This window comes from Neophocaena asiaeorientalis, unplaced genomic scaffold (assembly GCF_003031525.2).
Source record: "Neophocaena asiaeorientalis asiaeorientalis breed wild unplaced genomic scaffold, Neophocaena_asiaeorientalis_V1.1 scaffold16, whole genome shotgun sequence".
Classification (NCBI taxonomy): Eukaryota; Metazoa; Chordata; class Mammalia; order Artiodactyla; family Phocoenidae; genus Neophocaena; species Neophocaena asiaeorientalis.
The window spans coordinates 1,012,857-1,032,061 of NW_020175446.1; the positions used below are offsets into that span (position 1 = coordinate 1,012,857).

The 19,205-nt window shown below is 41.5% G+C and overlaps 1 protein-coding gene across 1 annotated transcript in view; it reads right to left on the bottom strand.

Annotated features, from left to right (window-relative positions):
* The window catches only part of CSMD1 (CUB and Sushi multiple domains 1), a 1,745,896-nt gene that overhangs the window by 57,193 nt on the left and 1,669,498 nt on the right, over positions 1 to 19,205 (bottom strand). Inside the window, exons 52-53 of the mRNA XM_024768064.1 lie at positions 6,099 to 6,293; positions 326 to 499 (exon numbers count right to left, since the gene is read on the bottom strand). Coding sequence (XP_024623832.1) covers positions 326 to 499; positions 6,099 to 6,293 — 369 coding nt within the window. The remainder of the gene's footprint in view (positions 1 to 325; positions 500 to 6,098; positions 6,294 to 19,205) is intronic.

The following is a 19,205-nucleotide window of genomic DNA, read 5'->3' on the forward strand; positions in this document are numbered from 1 at the left end:
CCTGCGCGTCTGGAGCCTGTGCTCCGCAACAAGAGAGGCCGCGATAGTGAGAGGCCCGCGCACTGCGATGAAGAGTGGCCCCCGCTTGCCACAAATAGAGAAAGCCCTCGCACAGAAATGAAGATCCAACACAGCAAAAATAAATAAATTAATTAATAAACTCCTACCCCCAATATCCTCTTAAGAAGAAAAAGGAAAACCCAGGTAGGATTTAGTAACACTCTGTCAGAGCATTTATGGCAAGCAGTGCCATGCTTTACCCAGCCATCCTCTATTTTTAAGGTTTATTTGAGTTAAACAAGTGCCCGATGATGGATTAATTTACCCAGACAGCGAGTCTCGGGGCCGCTCCAGAGCCCATTGGCCAAGCATTCTCTGACGTGAGAACCCACAAGTGTGTAGCCTGTGTTACACGTGAATATGGCTGTGGCACCATACACTGTCATTGTTCCAATCTTGTTCCCATTCGGGGGAAAGGACAGGCTTCCACACGAGATCACTAGAAGGAAAAGAAAAACAGAGTGAATATTATTTCAGGTCTGCAGACTGCTCTTTTGTTTAAAAACGACAAAATCTTCAGTCTTCATTTTCATTAAGAACACGGGCAGGGGTGTCATCTAAGGGTGAGATAGACACACCACCTAGGAAGCTTAATTTTTCTTCTCTTATATCCTTGAAATGAAAACTTGAAGGTTTAGGGTGGAATCCAAAACATCCCTTCCTTTACCCACTGCTATTTTTTTATCCTCACAGGTAGCTAAACTTTTCTTGAGTAAACACACAGTATACAAACATATTCACACACGAGCAAATCAGTCAAATGAGTTGGCTTTCTGTCCTCTTTTCGGTCTACACCAATCACAAGAATCACATCATAGTTACCAGACACCTATGTGTGTGTAGCAGGAATTAAGAAAAGTGGGTGGTCTTTCCCAAAGTCATCAGCTGGTATAAAGTCATCAGCAGTGAGGAATTAAACCCGGGATGCCCACTGCAGCAGAAGGACTGAGTTCATTTTTTCTTCCGTTTACTTTTATAAGTTGTTGGGATCATGAACTCCATAAAAATGCTGGCTATATAGGACATGTGCAAACTTTCTGAAAATTAAAAAATAATAAAATCTAGACCTTAAGTGATTATAGATGTAGGTACCCAGTTCACACGTGTGCCCAGCATAATTACTGACCGTGACCACTTACACCCACACGATAACTCCAGTTGGGGAGATGAATGCAATGGTCACTTTCATTATAGATACTTGTTATACCACCTGACTCCCTGCACTCTCCAAATCCACAAGTTTGAGCACAAAGAAATCAGTAGAATCTCAGGGGAGGAGGAAATCATGAAGTCATCAAGGCCAACTGCTCATCAGAGGCTGAAATGTGTTTTAACAGGTAAGAATGAAAGTGTTTGAAAAGCTCTTCTAAGAAGTGTGATAAAGACTTCCTGATGTACTGAGTGAGTTCTTATGTGTAAAGGGCTTAGGGCAAAGCTGCCATGTAGCTAAAAATTACTGAGCCCTAATTAACAGTAAACTGATAGGAGGCAGCGAAAAGTCATGATTAAGAACACAGATTCTGGCTGCGGGCTACCCAGCCAGGTTCTGCTCAGCTTTGCCAGTTCCTAGCTGGGTGGCGCCGGCCACCTTCTCTAAGTCTCCCAGTCCTCCTGGTTCATCTCCTAAAGGTTAATACCAGCACCTGCCAGGTAGGGCTGTGCAGCGGATTCAAAGAGAGGACTGTGGGAGCACCTAAAGCAATGCCTTGCACCTGACCAGGGCTGGGTCCCGGTTCGCTAACAGTGAAGCCCATCTCAGGACCTATTCAGGGAACTGAATCCCAAGTCTGAAGACCTTTACTGGTAATTCAAGTGAAGAAAATTTTATCATTTAAACCAGTCTTTTGAATCAAGCTGATTTTACTCCAAGACACATAATCCTGGTTCCATTTCAAATGGACAGACAGACACAGCCAGGAAATGTGTGTTCTAGGGGCACTGCTCACCAAAAATTTGCGAAGTTCAGCTCTAGCGTATGTCATGATCAGAACATTATTGTTGTTGAGGGAACCATGAGGATTTCTTAGTTTGCAGGATTGTTAAACTCTTACAGGGTCATATCTTATGCATTTAGTGATACTGCTAACATGTTTGCTCTACCAAATGTCAATGGATTTGAGTCGGATTTAGATTTTTTACAATTAGTTATGAACTTTCCATTAAGCCTCTTCTCAAACATAGTATGAACTTCACCCTGAGCTATGATATTTAAAGATCCACTTGTAGCCATTCAGGATAATTGGACCGTGTTTTGAAACCTCAGCTTTTAGTAAGAAGTGTGAAATAGCAGTGAGGTCTGAGCACACCTCCTCTCGGAGGTCTTGACACACTGTTAATGGTGGACTAGCAGTAAGGCTGACTCTCTTCTATTCTTTTAGCCTCTGTTCAAAATATCCTGGTGACGGAACTATTTTAGGCTTGTCCGCTACTAAGATTCACTAGACTATAAAGAAGAACTAATGGAACAAATATTAGCTTTCCAGCAGCTGGATAATGGGGTCTCAGTCGTAGAGATTTGATTGGCAGTAAACCCAACACGTTAATGAGGTAGGCAGCACCCATCTGAAAAGTTCCCCTAATTGAAAGGGAAAACCCCTCTCCCCTAAAAAACAAACAAACAAAAACCTGTGTCAAACATCCAAGGGAAAGCTTTATTTCCGTGTTCTTTTCTCCCATCAAGTTTTCAAGAATAAAGTCAGTAAGTTTGCTGTTTTCTCTTCTGTTAAATATATATTCATACGCACAGTCAACTGTCTCCTCTGAATTCTCAGAGTGTGTCTTGCACAGAGGATGTGTGTCTTGGGCAGACGATGCTTAGCTGAAGACACTCAGGGTGCCCCCAGCTCTGCCCGATTTACTGTTGATACCGTAGTATTCTCTCATTATTACTGTGGATTCTAAGCTTTGCTTCACCCCCCTGAAAAGTCTCTTTCCTCTGTCCTTCAATTCTACAGTTACAGTCATGTTGAAATCCTCTACTTTGAAAAAGAAATCATATTGAGACAGTTCATTTCTCAAACCTGTGAAGTCAACAGGATTATGGATGTTATTGTCGGCAATACAGATATTTTTTGTGAATGTGACAAATAAATAGGGTCAAGAGTAGGTAATTTCAAACATGTTCTTCCTGGAAAAAAACCTTGTGAATATGCAGTTAGACAGGAGCAGCAAATACATGACATGACACACAGGTGAATGGGGCAGTGCTGCCAATCGTGAAGAAAAGGTTCAGAGGACATATGATAGCTATTTTTAAGTATGTGAAGGCATGCCATACAGACCAGAATCTGGAATTGGATTAGTAGGCCAAGAGAGATAGTGCCAAGATACATGGATCAAGCCAGAAAGAAGGCCTCACTCAAAGTGAAAATGTCCACATGAAATCATTGTCCCTGGGGTAGTTAGTGTCACATGAGTTATTTAATGCAGGCTGGACACTTACTTGTGAGTATATTATCAAGAAAATTCACATTTAGGTCATTCTAAGTGATGACCAGTGTCCACACCGACACAGAATGGAATAAGAATGTCCACTCCGTGGCCTCCTATGACACAGATGAAGTGTGTAGTCTGAAGGATAAATGCTCCCATGATGTTTTATGATCAATCCAGGCAGATACCCAATTATCAATACAAATAGGTCATCAAAGACCAGCCTGCCGACCTCACGGCTTGACCCAGGTCTAACTTATGCGAGCTCTGAACTAAGCAGTTAGGAAAGAGGTCCAGGCCAGAATTCAATGTTCTTTGGATATCTATAATACAGCAAAATTCCAATGTGGCTCTATAGGTCCATGTGTATAAAATTTTAAATGCAAAGATGATTTCTTTTTGATTCATGAATTTCTGTGATAAACATTTTTCTTAATTTTTAAAGCAGTAAGTCAAAAAATAAATACACATAACAAGAAAATTGCAATAGGCTCCAGCTTTTACACAGTCCTTGTGTTAGGGGGGTTATATGGGCACCCCCAGACATGGAATTTTAATTTTGCTTTCTTGTTTCTTGAGAGATAACCATTGATAGTCATTCCTCCTCAAAGATGGGTGACTGCCGAGCTAACAGTTTCAAAGTGAGACTAAGGTCTCCTGTCCTCTTCACCCCTGGATACCTGGGCTCTGTCTATGGACATGGTGGAATATCCTAGAGTCAGAATAACACAAACTCTTCAAGAAGTGGCGACTATCCCAGCTGACTTCATAGTTGTTATGGATACGCTTAGAAGGTGGCCAAAGGTCATCTCTTCATCTGGAGCTAACTGGACAAGCAGAGTGGGAGCTCCTAACATTTCCAGCCCCTAAGCAGGCAGGTAACCCAAACAGTTAGATCCAGGAGATCCTGTGGACTGGGCCATTCTTAGATAAAACATAGGCAAACAACAAAATAAATAAAAATACAGCTCCTTAGCTGTAACAATGATTTGGATGACAATACATGTGAAGATTCTATTGGTTCAGTTCCAATAAAATGTAGACCTGGTGTTTATTCTGTGAAAAAGCTACCACAGAGTGGCAGATTGGGCTCACAAAAATCTGCTCCTGGGCTTCCCTGGTGGCGCAGCGGTTGAGAGTCCGCCTGCCGATGCAGGGGACACGGGTTCGTGCCCTGGTCCGGGAAGATCCCACATGCCGCGGAGCGGCTGGGCCCGTGAGCCATGGCCGCTGGGCCTGCGCATCCGGAGCCCGTGCTCTGCAACGGGAGTAGGCCACAACAGTGAGAGGCCCGTGTACTGCAAGAAACAAAAACAAAACCAAAAACAAAAAAAATCTGCTCCTTATGCACTTAAGGACTGAGTCTCCAGGTCACATCTTGAGCTTCCTGGTGGGGACAGATGTGGGAAGGAGCGAGCTCACTAATTCAGACTCTAACACGGAGAAATTCAGTACCAATTCAGTGACCAGACAACAGTCAAACCAGGACACTTTTGGGGAATGATTTGGGAACCATTAATAAATAAGCTTCAGGCAGGGCTGTCCAGGACCTGGGGGTGCTTTCCACTTGGATTATGAGCTCACAGAGGCCCTGACCCTTCCTGATTCACCTTTGTGATGCTGGTGAAGAGCTTTAGTGGGAGCTTTATTACCATTTGTTCCATTAAAAGTGGAATTAGAATGATTATCACAGACAGTGAAGCATTATTTCTTTTGTCTTTTTTCCATTTTTATTCTGGTTTATTCTCACTGAGCTGTGTATTTTATAAATATGACACTAGTCTAACTGCTTGTTTTTGTGCATGATAATTTCCTGTGAGCAGTCTCACTAAAGGTTTTATATTAAATATGTCTGAATCAAACAGTGCTCTGAACAAAGCTAATATTGTTTTATTTTTCTATTTATTCATATTTATTATGAAACCCACTCAGAGGCTTAACTGCTTATCTTGTACCTATGAGAATAATAATCTCCCTTTTCAAGACAGTCATTATTTGAGAACACAATATCCTTAGCATAAATGCACGCATTCCCAAGATCCTAATTAAAAGGTCTGAATAGTCAGTGCATGGAATACGATTGATCTTTTTAAATACAGGCCTGGATTTGTTTTTGAGCTGATTTGAAATATTGAGTATTCTAATATTTCAACATTTGTAAAATATGATTGTCAACAAGAAAAAGACAGCATTTAACACCTAATGCAGCGGTCATATATTTAAGTGCGTCAGATAAAAATACACGTTCATGGGCTTCCCTGGTGGTGCAGCGGTTGAGAATCCGCCTGCCGATGCAGGGGACACGGGTTCGTGCCCCGGTCTGGGAAGACCCCACATGCCGCAGAGCAGCTAGGCCCGTGAGCCATGGCCGCTGAGCCTGCGCGTCCAGAGCCTGTGCTCCACAACGGGAGAAGCCACAACAGTGAGAGGCCCGCGTACCGCAAAAAAAAAAGAAAAATACACGTTCATTGTTGTAATGAAAAGAAATGCCACTGGGTTACACTATTTATCTATAGGATGATAGATTACAGTCCCTTAAAAGGTGGATGTCATCGCTGTCAGTCATTCAGGATGGCCTCGAGGTCAGGAGCACACCTGTTACTCACCTCTGCATCTCGGCCTCTCCGCCCCTATGCTCCATGTGCCGTTGGCGTGGCACTGCACCAGCCTCTGGCCCTCCAGGTAATACCCGGGGCTGCAGCTCAGCACCACCTGGGCTCCATACTCATTCAGGGATCCTGACACCAGTCTCCAGGTGACATGTTCTGAGAGCTGGGCTTCAATGCCAGGGCAAGTGACCGCTGGAAAGAAACACACTTAACATCATCACTTTGTTCTCAAGGGGTCAGACCAGGCCTGCTTTCCATGGTAAAGGCCTCCTGTATGAAACTCACCGTGCTGTACAGAAGAGATACCATCACCTGTTATTTGCTGTTTTCTCTACTACCCACATAGCCACACAAAAACGACCCCATATGCAAAATGCATTCCACAGCCTCATGGCAAGTGCACTGGAAATCTTGCAGTGGGATTACATGTAAAGGGATAAATCACTTCCACAAAGTCTCGAGGTTCACTGAAAATGATCATCAGGTAAATGTAGGCATGAATAGAAAAATCTTACTTCTAATTTGTCTCTATCCTCTGAGAAACTTGAAATTGTAATTGAGTAACTGAAAACCAGCTTAGACCAAGAAAATCAGATGCCCTCATTCCCTTCCTCCCTACGTAATACGCTCTATTACTGGATTTATTGGCACACAAAATCCACATGCACACACACTAATACTATACAGAAGAGTGTTTGACGAATCTTAAAGGAGAGAATCTATTCATGTCCTTAGGAGGCGAACTAGAATTACAGTAGCTACTTAATAAAGAGCAGCAGCCACACTTTTAATAACAGTAGTAATAGCAGTAGCCGTAGTACAATACTACCGGAGTGACAATGCTGAAAATATACGCAGGGTTTGATATATGTGAGTTTATATATTTTCTGAAGAGTACAATAATATTTAAAATTAATTTTACAATGTTAGGAACTAGAACTCTACTTCCCTAACTATGAAGCTACATCCGCTAATAACCTTCACAGTCAGCTACCCACAAAGCTGACCAGATTGATTAATTTATTGACCCTCGAAGAATTAGCTAAAGAGACCACTTTTTTTTTCAGAATAATATTAATAAATACATTTTACTTATAAATTCTACACAAGTTCATTATAATTGAATCAGACATATCCAAAATGTTACAAAAATCCCATTTAAGCTTCTCTTGGTAATTTTACCATTACTATGTGCAAATAAACAGAAAAAACAGGCCTTTTTGGTATTATTGCAATAATAATATCAACAAGGTTTAAAATGTGAAAAGAACTTTCTAATTTAAAAATAATCCTTAGATAGAGTTCTCAGGTATTTTTTAGGTAAAACAATTATCCAAAATGTATATGGATAGTCAAGTGTTTTACCTAGTGATATAAATAATTTTTTTTTCTAACCAGATTACCTTTAGAATTTCAGGCATGATTGCCATTTCTGAAAAGACCTTAATGTCTTTAAACTGACAAATCCATAACTCAATTTCAATCCTGCTGCATATTTCAAATAAAATCTGGGACTTCTCTGGTGGCGCAGTGATTAAGAATCAGCCTGCCAATGCAGGGGGCACAGCTTCGAGCCCTGGTCTGGGAAGATCCCACATGCCGTGGAGCAACTAAGCCCGTGCGCCACAACTACTGAGCCCGTGCGCCTAGAGCCCACGAGCCACACCTACTGAAGCCCATGCGCCTAGAGCCCATGCTCCGCAACAAGAGAAGCCACTGCAACGAGAAGCCCGCGCACCACAACGAAGAGTAGCCCCTGCTCGCCTCAACTAGAGAAAGCCCGCGTGCAGCAACGAAGACCCAACGCAGCCAAAAATAACAATAAATAAATAAATTTTTAAAAATCTAATTTAAATTTTCAAATAAAATCCATTTCATCAAAGCTGTGTTTCTAGAATTAACTTGATGGTTTTTAATTACTGAACTATCTTTTATAAACTCTGCTTCTGCCAAGAAGGTTTCAATGTTGGCTTACACAGTGGAATCAGAAGTTTTCTTCCGCTAATATTATCCACAGCAGTGGTTTCCAAATTCTGCACGATTACCTCTTTCTTTATTTATTTTATTTTAAAAAATTTGGGGGGGGGGCTTCCCTGGTGGTGCAGTGGTTGAGAGTCCGCCTGCCAATGCAGGGGTCACGGGTTCGTGCCCCAGTCATGGTAGTGTATATACGTCCATGCCACTCTCTCACTTCGTCCCAGCTTCCCCTGCCCCCTCCCCATGTCCTCACCGCTTTCTTTATGAAAATGGAATTTGGTTTCCTTTTAATTATCTGATTCTGGTTTAATTGTTTGCTTGCATCTCTGTCTCCCTGCTAGGCTCTAAGTTCTTTTATTGTAAACATTATGTCTTTTTACAGTTTTTTTTTTGAGAATAATGTCTGACAAAGTAGGTGCTGGTGACATTCTAGTCTGTGTGTGTGCTTTGAAAAGAAACATGCCCCCCCAAAAAAAAGTGCTATGGCAGCAAAAACAAAACACAACAGCAACTGCAACAAAAAACACAAAGAAACTGAGGCAATAAAAGCATATGGGTAGAAATTGAGAGTAAAAAGAAAAATGAGAACTGGAATAAATATTTATCTAAAGTCTACCTTGGCCTACTAAAGGAAGAGAGGGGAAGGGTGGAGCTTTCCAGAAATTTCTGCAGATGTGAGTTTATTTGATATTTTCAAAGATGCCCCAAGGGGGAGACTATACAGAAATGTCTGAGTTTGAATGACCTATGATGTTTATTTGGGTGGTAAAATCCAAGTTATGTGAACCAAGATGACAGGAGAAGACCAATCCCTCCAAACTGTGGTCAGTAGATCCCCACTTGGTGAGTTTTACTACATGCAGGTCTGCACTCATAAAAGAACAAGGCAACAGTCCCCATAAAAGGATCAGCCCTGCTGCGTCCTGCCAGTCAAGCTGCCACACAGAATGTGCTTTGTTGCTTGGCCCCGGGAACAAGGAAGCCATAGTCTTCCTTGTACCAGCTCTAGGGGCTTTGCGTAGGGGGAAGAGACCCAGAACATTCTGCACACCCCACATGCCTACCTGATCTCCTGACTGCACTCTGGGGGACAGCCCAGCCCCCCAAGTCAGAACCTGAAAACTGTTCTCATGTGCTCACCCCCCCAACCCCGAGTCACTGCGCTCCCTCACCTCCCAACTCCTCCAGCCGCTGCCTCCTCCCACCTGCAAGTCGAGCTCTTAACTCCACCTGCATTTAGGAATTTCACCTTAAAGGAATTTCATAAAAATATTAATCTCCTTCCACTTCTTCATTAAAAACCCAAAAGTTTCCCTCAGAAGCTCAGATAAATTGACGGTATGATATGCAAAGTATGATAAATAGTTATACCTTAAAGAAAAACATCACTTTTACTCAGATCCAAGAGAATAATACCACATTTGATATTATTTGATGTTATACTTTTGAATATTGATTCAATAGAAATACATGACTACTGCTAAAATTGGTTCTATTCTGTGTTCTCCTTGAACTGTCCATTCTAGAATTCCCACAGAAACTTATTCTAATATGTTTTATGTTTAAACTCCTTTATGAATAATCCTATTATATTTATCAATAGCAAATTGTACTGTCATTTTATTATCAATGTATGATTGATTAACAATACAATAATTTTTCATCTATTTTAAGCACAAAAAGTAGCATTTCTTTGGGAATACACCAGTTAATGAATGACATAGATAAGGCTTTTTTACTATTCATGCATTACTGATTATTAGAAAGACACTAGGTTTGGTATTGATTTTATTACTAATTTTTACTTTTTATAGATTTTTATTACAGGTATTTGATTTATGTTAAGAAAGTTTAACGCAAACAAGGAAATGGTAAGGGAAATTGTTTTGTTACAGCGATATCTCTCACTCATACTTAGTTATACACCAAATATCACCACTATCAAAAATCGTTTGATAGAAACTGTTTAAATTGTATTGGAAACGAGGAGTTAGAATCCACTAGACCTATAAACAGAAAGCCACTGGCTCTGTCTACACCTGCACCAGTGCTTGGGACTCTTTCCTCGATTTGGTGCTCTGGAGGGTTTTGTGTTATTTATTTTGTTTTCTGGTTTTGTTGGTGTTGTTGGTTTCTTCCTCTTTCTTAGATATTCAGGTAAATGTGTATTGAAACATGTAAATAGAAAGGGCACAAATTGCTATTATACAGTTAAGTACACTTCTATGTAATAAACACACCCCCACCTGACCAGCAACCACATCGAGAACTAGAACTGCACACACACTCTCGCCACCAGGCACACCACCCCCCCCGCAGCATGCACACTTCACTCAGGGGGAGAAAGAATGTTAACCAACTTCTAATGACATTAATGACCATCTACACACTATAGATGGTGGGACCTGTTTTAACCCCATGTGAGTGGAGCCAGGCGCTCTTTTACTTCTGACGTCAGTATTACACTTCTGAAATTAACCCATGTTAAGCCATGGAGCTAGAGTGCACATTTGTATTTATACGCGTGTGTATAAATATATACGATCAATGTATCCATTCCTTACTGATGGCCATTGGGGCTGTCTCACAGTTTTGGCTTTTACAAACTGCAGCTTTGAGCATGTCCTTAGGTGAATATCCTTACGCAAACCTGTAGGTATATTTCTAGGGAGGGACTACTGGCTCATAAGGTATTTTCAGCTTTAGAACACGCTACCAAACATTTTTCCAAAGAGAATGTGTCAACTTACCGCCTTTACCAGCAGTGTATTAGAGTTCCAGTGACGTAACATTCCTGTTGACGCCAGGTCTCCTGTCTTTTTATCCTATAAAGTTATACATTCTGATGTGGGATGCAGGGGCATCTATTTGATATTCTGCATTTTTCTCACTGGAACTCTTTACACAATCTTTGTTTGATACACATTCTTCAAATATCTGTACCCTTTTTAAGTTTGCCTTTATCAGGCTCTCAAACATATGTTTTGAAGAATAACAGTACTGAAACTTAATGCAGTCCAATATATCTACTTTTTCCTTTGTTATCAGGTTTTTTTGTGAGCTTGCAAAGTCTTTACCTGACCCAGGCTCATGCAGGTGGGCTGGTGGAAGAGGGGAAGCTGTATTTTCATAGAAGCTTTATGTCCCACCTTTCACCTTTAGCCTATAATCATCTTGCCTTGATTTTGTCTATGCTGTGGGGCGGGGATCCAGATTCACTTTCCCATATGAATATCCAGTTGAGCCATTTACTGAAAAGATCTCTGTCTTTTCCCTCATTGGGCTGCAGCGTCACCTTTGTCGAAATATCAACCAGTATTGTCCTGGGCTCTGTGTTCTCTGCCATTGGTCTGTCTTCCCTTGGACCAACACCACCCCATTTTAAAGCCTGTGCCTGTATAATAAAACCAGGGTATCAGGTGTGCTGTGGAAATGCGTTGTTTGTGAGTCAGGCCTCTCTGTGTGAAGAAGTTTGAGAAGGATTGAGAGGAGGCACGCCCTGTGCTGGAGAGTCTGCTCTGGCAGCTGGATCTGAAGGAAGAGTGAATATGGAGGTTTAGGGTTTGGAAATAGGTCTCCTTTCACTTTCCCCTCTGACAGATCCTGGAAACAACTTGCATACCTGAGGGTTACGCTTCCCCGGTTTGAGGTCACTGCAGACAAGGCTCTGGAGAGTCCAGCCTCTGCCACCTGCCAAGACACAACTGCTGTGACTCTCCCCACCACACCTGTTCCACCAGGTGCACTGCCGGCTGCCCCCTGCTTCCCGCACCCAGCTCTCTTTCGGGGGAGCACCCTTCCTTCCCCCAGTACGACACATACTCAATCTTAAGTCATATGTTACAGCAAATCGTTCTCGATTGGATCAATGAGAGACTCAACATGCTCACAGTGAAGGCTTTCTCTGAAAGGATGCTCTGGGGGAGAAGCCCCGTATGAGCCCAGAGGACTGTGGCTTCTGCTGTGCATGTATGTGAGCGGGAGAAAGCATGGTACATGCACCAGGACCCCCCCACACACACACATACACAAGGACACAATCCCGGGATTCCCTGGAACGTGGGCTTCAGACCTCAGTGGTGAAAGAAAAATAAGAGGGATGCACGTGAGGAGGGTCGATGGGGTGTCTGTGGCCAGTGAGAGTACAGATGCCTTCTTCTCCCTTTTTTTATTCTTCTCTGTAGTTTCCAGGTTTTCTACACATTATTAATGACCAGAGCAAAACCAATCAAGTGGTGGCCTGATGGCCACAGAGAGCTTTGTATTTCAAAAGAGAATAACACATTTTAAAAATAAAAAAATAAAATTTAAAAATAGGCTGGAAAAAAGTGAAAGTTGAAAAAAATTTTTTTCAGAACAAAACTTGAAACAGTTAAACTAAGTGCCAGTGAAAGAATCTGCTGCCTTGTGACACAAAAATATATGTACACACACATCACACACCTATGTACATACACACACATATATAAACACACATACATATACACATATACAAATTATGTATGTATATATCAATATTATTGTATAAATGCAACACATAAATATAAAAGATTATATAAATCAGTGCATACAAGTTTAACAGGGGATTATTTAGGAAAACTGGAGTGCTTCTGTTGGATTCTTATTTTTTAAAATTTCTTCCCACAACATCAATACTTTGAGGGGGAAAAAAAAGAAAAGAGAACAAAAACCCAGGCTACAGGAGGAAAGCAGGTATATACCACACTTAGGGAGCTGCAATGAGTGTGTACATAGAACTGAATATTTTACTTGATAGAGACGTTTTCATTTCATGACATCAGACATAACAGAATAAGGCAAACCTGAAAAATGAGTGGAATGATAGACTACATGAGGCTGAGCGAGAACCAGAGCAGAGATTCAAGGGGGTCACCACTGGAGGAAGACGGGAATGTGCGGGGGCCGCCGGGGAGGGGGCAGGGCCCTGGAAGCTGCGTCTGCAGGGCTCTTGCTCTGTCCAGGGCCGGCCCTGCCCCTCAGACGCAGCCGCAGTGACCGTGTGCGCCTCCCTCAGGACTCACAAAGGCAAAGCTGAGTTACAGTCAGAGGCAGCAAAGCAGCCTGCATGCCACTGCGCTGACAGTTTAGAGAAAACACTTCATTCTTCCTAACAAAAACCTCTCACACTAGAATTCGGGGTTTTCCCGGGGCACCTGCCCAGTTGCCTGAAGTCACGGGTGGCTACTAGTACTGCTGCTTCCACCGGCTTGTATTTGTTTAGTGTTTTCAAAAATAAACACCCTGGGGCTTCCCTGGTGGCGCAGTGGTTAAGAATCCGCCTGCCAATGCAGGGGACGTGGGTTCGATCCCTGGTCCGGGAAGATGCCACATGCCACGGAGCAACTAAGCTCGTGTGCCGCAACTACTGAGCCTGCGCTCTAGAACCCACGAGCCACAACTACTGAGCCCAAGTGCCATAACTACTGCAGCCCGCACGCCTAGAGCCCATGCTCTGCAACGAGAAGCCACCACAATGAGAAGCACGCACACAGCAACAAAGAGCAGCCCCTGCCCACCGCAACTAAAGAAAGGCCTCACGCAGCAATGAAGACCCAACGCACCCAAAAATAAATAAATAAATTTATAAAAATAAATAAATAAATTTTAAAAACACCCTTTTCACATTGTCTGTATAAATGTATATATAATTTTACACTGAGTGACCCTTACAACAATTCGGGGAGAGAGGGCATGAGTGGTCCTGTTACTTGTATTTCATGGAGCAGCCAGTAAGCTGGGCCCCCCCCACGGTTAGATCCCCGACCTGTGCATCTCTGAGGCTGCCATTTCCTCCACAGCTTGACAACCGCACTTATTCTGTACACAACTAAAACAACTGGCACCAAGGAAATCAGTGAGAACTCTGGGCACACCAATATATAAATAATGACAATTTTTAAAGAATGTTTTAAAATACCGGTCCATCTGGAAAATGTAGCAAAAGAAAGCGTTTTGCTTATATAAATGTTATAAACCAGTACTTGTGACAGTTGTAAGTGAATCAATCTCCAGGTCCAGTGTAGTGAAATTAAATGTTCTTCATAACAAGCAGGTTTAGCTGAGTCGACAGACTGCTCCGCCTGCCAGTTTACCTCATATTCCTAACTTTTAAAAACAGAAATATAGATTATCTTCTATCACCTTAAAAAAAAAACATAACAACTCTAATGGAATAATTTTCTTCTATTTCAAAAAATTCAAGAGAAGATGTGCGGACGACCATTCCCAAGTCACATGGTTAACAGAACTAAGGGCTGACTCGGGTGACGACGCAGTTTTGTATTAAAAATCCCTAAATACTCCTCCTCAGATCAGACCTACTGAAAGCACAGACAATAAAGTTTCTGTGCAGAAAGGATGCAGTTTCTCTATCTTGTGAATGTTTCAAAGACAACACAAAATATATCACATTTTACTTGAGAGAGGTTGGCTTTTCATTTTACCATGAGTGATCCTGATTTATTAGAGTCATCCCGTCAGTAGCGAACCAGACAGGCTAACGGTTGTTTTGTATAAGATATTCAGACAATGACAGCATTGCCACCATAAATAAAGCCCTTTGGCCTCCCTCTCATAAATTACAGATACTGCTCATAAATCTCTGTGATATTCTAATCAGCCCCAAGATGCAGGGATGCAACTGTCTTTTCTTTGTAATGCAGCTATTCCCCCATCACACTCAATGTGGGTAAGTGCTTTTTATTACCAAATTTAGTTCAAGCACATTTAATGAGATCGATAAAATTATGATCCAACGCCATTGGAGTGAAATGATTCAGCCAGCCTCAGAGCTACTTGCATTCACAACCTAGTGCAGCTTTCAGTGTGCCATTAACGTCTGCATCACTGGCTGGGGAAGGGCACAGCTAGTCTTAGTTCTGGTGCATGGGAAGCAGAAGAACAAGCTGCTTTGGCTTCGGTAAATAAGGAGCATAAAGCGGGGAAACCCAGGGCACCGTGCTGACTTCAATGCACTCCATGCCGTCTAACTTCAACAAGCATTCCCTGTGAGGAAATGCTTCCACAAGGGCTGGGCTGAGATCCTGGAATTCTTAAAGGTAAACATTCTTTTTAAATGAATGTTTTTACCTCAGAGCTTAGCTGAATGATTAGCATGATTAGCTATGAGTTACTTGGAATAAGAGTAGGAGGATGGATAGAGTTTTGAAGTAAACTTCTAGGGTGTAATTTACAGGCTCAGCCGAGAGACATCAGCATTTCAGAGGCACAGGCTTAAAAAGTCAGGAGACTTTAGAACTCCTGGTTCCTTCTCCTCCAAGACTCTTGACTGAACCTAGACTCTCATAACACTTATCTTCCCAGCATCCTGGGATTGCCAGACTTCTGCTTATCCTTGCAATGACTACCTTTTCCACTTGTGAAGTTTCCAAGCCCTTATGAGATCGGACATATTTTTCTGCCCTGGGCTCCTTGTCATTTTGCTTCTGTGGTCAGACAATAAATATACACTATCAGAGTCAGATCACGGGACACTGAAATAGCGAATGAAGCCTAAACACCAGCCGTGAAACCTCATTTCAACAAGACCCATATTGAAGTAACCTCATCCACTTAGTGATACTAAGTGGCAAATACTGTTCAGAATTTTTTTGCAAATTCTATAATCTAGGTTCCATAAGAAATCTATTTCTAAAATTACATAATATGGCTGATTTTATAATTACACAAAATGAGTCTAAACCAAGCCCTGGAAAGGATGAAAACAGTACTTTCAATCTGAGTGTCTGTGTGTCTGTAGAAAGAGAATGAGAGAGGGAATCCCACAGTGATCTTGCCTTTCTGACTTGGGGGCGTTTTCGGAACTAACTTCACTGCAAGTAGCTTTAGTTCATTACATCTTCGTTCAAACTAATAATAAATGGTCTTCCAAGGGGTCTTAAAGAGGAGGGGCCTCCACGCAGCTCTTGTCCCCAGAGACCATGGCCCTGCACTGAGCAGCTGTCAGGTGCTTGGCAAGAAGAATAAACAAGGAAAAGAGGGAGAGAAAATTAAATAACGTCAGACCACATCACAGAGTCTCACTCACTCATTCATCCTTTCAGTCCACAAATCTTTATAAAGTTCCACCCATGAACCAAAGTTACCCTTGAGCAGCTTATGTTTGTTAGAGATTAAATGTGGAGAGAGATAACTCATACAGTCCTGTGCTTAGGGGCCATAGAGAACCTCAGTACCACAAACCCTGTATTTACCGTTCTTCAAGTGTTCTGTTCAAACTTTACTTTCTCATGTTTATCGGGGAGCCAAGGGGAGCCCTCAGTTCACAATTCTAACTAAAATACAAAAAGCTGGACGAACTCGTGTTCAATCTTTGGAAGTGAAATAAAATAAAAGAGATGGAAAGATTATATAGTTGGCCCTGAAAATAATGGGCCAAAAACACATCTGAAATGACAGACTCTGGGTCCTTTAAATAGCTTAACTCCCCCAAAGCACTACAATCCCCAAAGACGTAAAAAGTTTGCACAATTGTGATCTACAGCCTTAAAACACTTTGTCCCCATAGGACGTACGACAGTGAGGTTTGTCACCATCTGATGCTCCCAGAAAGCGGGAGCAGCGCAAGCCCGCCCTGCAAAGTGATGCCTCGGACGGCCAGGAGGTGGACCCGGCTGGCGCTCACCAAGCCACTCACCGCTTCGTGGGGGTCGTGCGGCACCCGGAATCCATGAACACCTGACCCTGAGGTGCTCCGTTCCCCGGGCACAGGGGCAGATCTCAGCAGGCTGTGGACAGGGCTGGACGATGCGGAGGGGCACTTCCCCCTGGGTCACCCGCCCTTCTTGCCGGCTGAGGAATTAAACCACCCTTTGGTCTAGGCTGTATTTTCATAGCTGATCGCAGCCTTGGAAGACAGAGGTAAGTGTCTCACATCTCACACTTATTTTTGAGCTTTAATATATACTTTCAGAAATGCATTTGTAGTTTGCACGATGACTATGCATTTAGATCGGGGTGGCCTGGCCTTCCTTCGTCAGCTTTGCTAACATCTTAACTGAAATCTCTTGTCAATGCACAGTATAGGCAAGAAGGACCCTTAACAGCAGCTGCACGTGCAGGACACATGGTCAAGCGTCACGGGGCCGGCGGCAGAGGGCCTGACTCTGGCATGGGCCTCCCTGCAGCCCTGGGTGGTCACTCACGCCTCTGGTCAGTAGCTCCTACCTACGGGATGGCAATAGTTAACAGTGCTTCGAGTTTCTTACAGGGACTCAAAGATGGAACCCATGTGAAACGCTCTGCACAGTGCCTGGCACAGAGAGAAACTCAACAATGCTGATGCATGATTGGTCTCATAACACTGTAGTTTAACAATATGATTTATGATTAAACGACTCTGGTCTAGGCGTTAAATGAAAAGAATAACCTGAACTATACCATGAAAATAGAAATAGTTAATAAAGAAACATAAGTACTGTAAGGCCATTTTTTGAGGGACTAAGGGGATAAATATATATCCCCAACATTTTTATATTATAATACAAACACACATATATGCAAGCACATATAAAAATATGTATGTGTATAACTTACTTATATATGTATGCACATGTACATGTGTATTATATATGATTATATGTATAAATATATTACATGTAGATGAGTACATACATATGTGTAAATAGACAGATAATTTATGTGTAATCTTAGATGTTCTATGATTGGGCTATGTACAGGTTATATAAAGCTATTTCATATTATTTTAACTTGCTCCTTCTTTCCTGAAATGTATACACATTGCAGTTAATCACTTAAAAGTACTCATGGAGCCCAGGGCATAGTAGATCCTTAATAAATTATTAACGACAAACTTGCTTCTCTAATAGCTTTAACTGAAAAAGAAAAAAGCCTCTACATATTGGGATTTCAATGTTGATTTTGTTTGTTGTTGGAAGGTAATCTTAATGGTTTTGTTTTCTCCTGAATGCAGAGGACGTGATACATATCTACTCATCATTTGTCCAACTAGTAGACATGGGCCATTTGTACCGATAACTCTCCCTTGCTTTATTATGGCTCTATTATGGCTCATATCTTCAATGATCCAAATCCAGTCTCAGTAAATAATTAAAATGAAAAGAAATGAGGCTCACACATCTGCCTTGGAGATTTGTACGACTGTGGACCGTATTCAAACTGAAACAGTTATTTATTACAACCTTCATTTTAGTAAACCCGAGGGTGAAATGAGCTAAGTTTATTTACCATTTACATTTACTACTTATCAAAGCTGAAGTGTTTCTTATCTCTTGAGGTTCATGTACTGATCTACATATTATTCAGTTGGTAACGAAACTTATGAAACTGTCATACCAACACAGGAATTGGCCTTTCGGAAATATACATCTCAGAAGTTAATAGGAACCAAATTTTTTGACTCAGAGGTAAAGTTTTATGCTTACTCGGCTCAATTTCTTTAATTTAAATTAAGTGAAAAAAACAACTCCCCCTGAAAAAATTAAATGGATTTTTCCAGGCTTTGAACACCAGGGAAGTTTGAGGAACTGTCCATTTCTTCCTTTTATAAAGTCTAATAAACAATGGGGAAAATATTTGCAAGTTTGAGATGATACTCAGAAAATTTAAGGTCGATTTCCCATTTTATTATAAATGTTATGTTTTCCTGTCCTACTGAACAAGTAGCAGTCAGTATCAAAAAAGGTTTTAAAATGCAAATTGATTTTTCCCATTTAAGAATCATTTAACTGAACATACTATATATTTCTCAGCCTGGGAACCTCATTTGTATGTAAAAAGCAATTGTGTTATTTAATTTTTTTCACTATAACTTTAAAGCTGTTGTACATCTAGATGTGCATTTAAAACAGAAAAAAATCAAATATATGTATAAATTAAGCCACCTTACGTGCTATAATATTATGCTTTATTTAAACATGAAGTAGTTCTCTTAATTGATGTAATATTTGCCTTTGAACTGCCAAAGGCCTCTCATTCCTGATTTTTCCAGAACATTTTAGACATAAATATACGTTGTCTTTGAAATCATTTTGTTCTGCTACGATCCTCAAACAAAAGGTGACTCCCTCCCCTACCATCAGCTATTGAATACTTTTTGGAATGAAT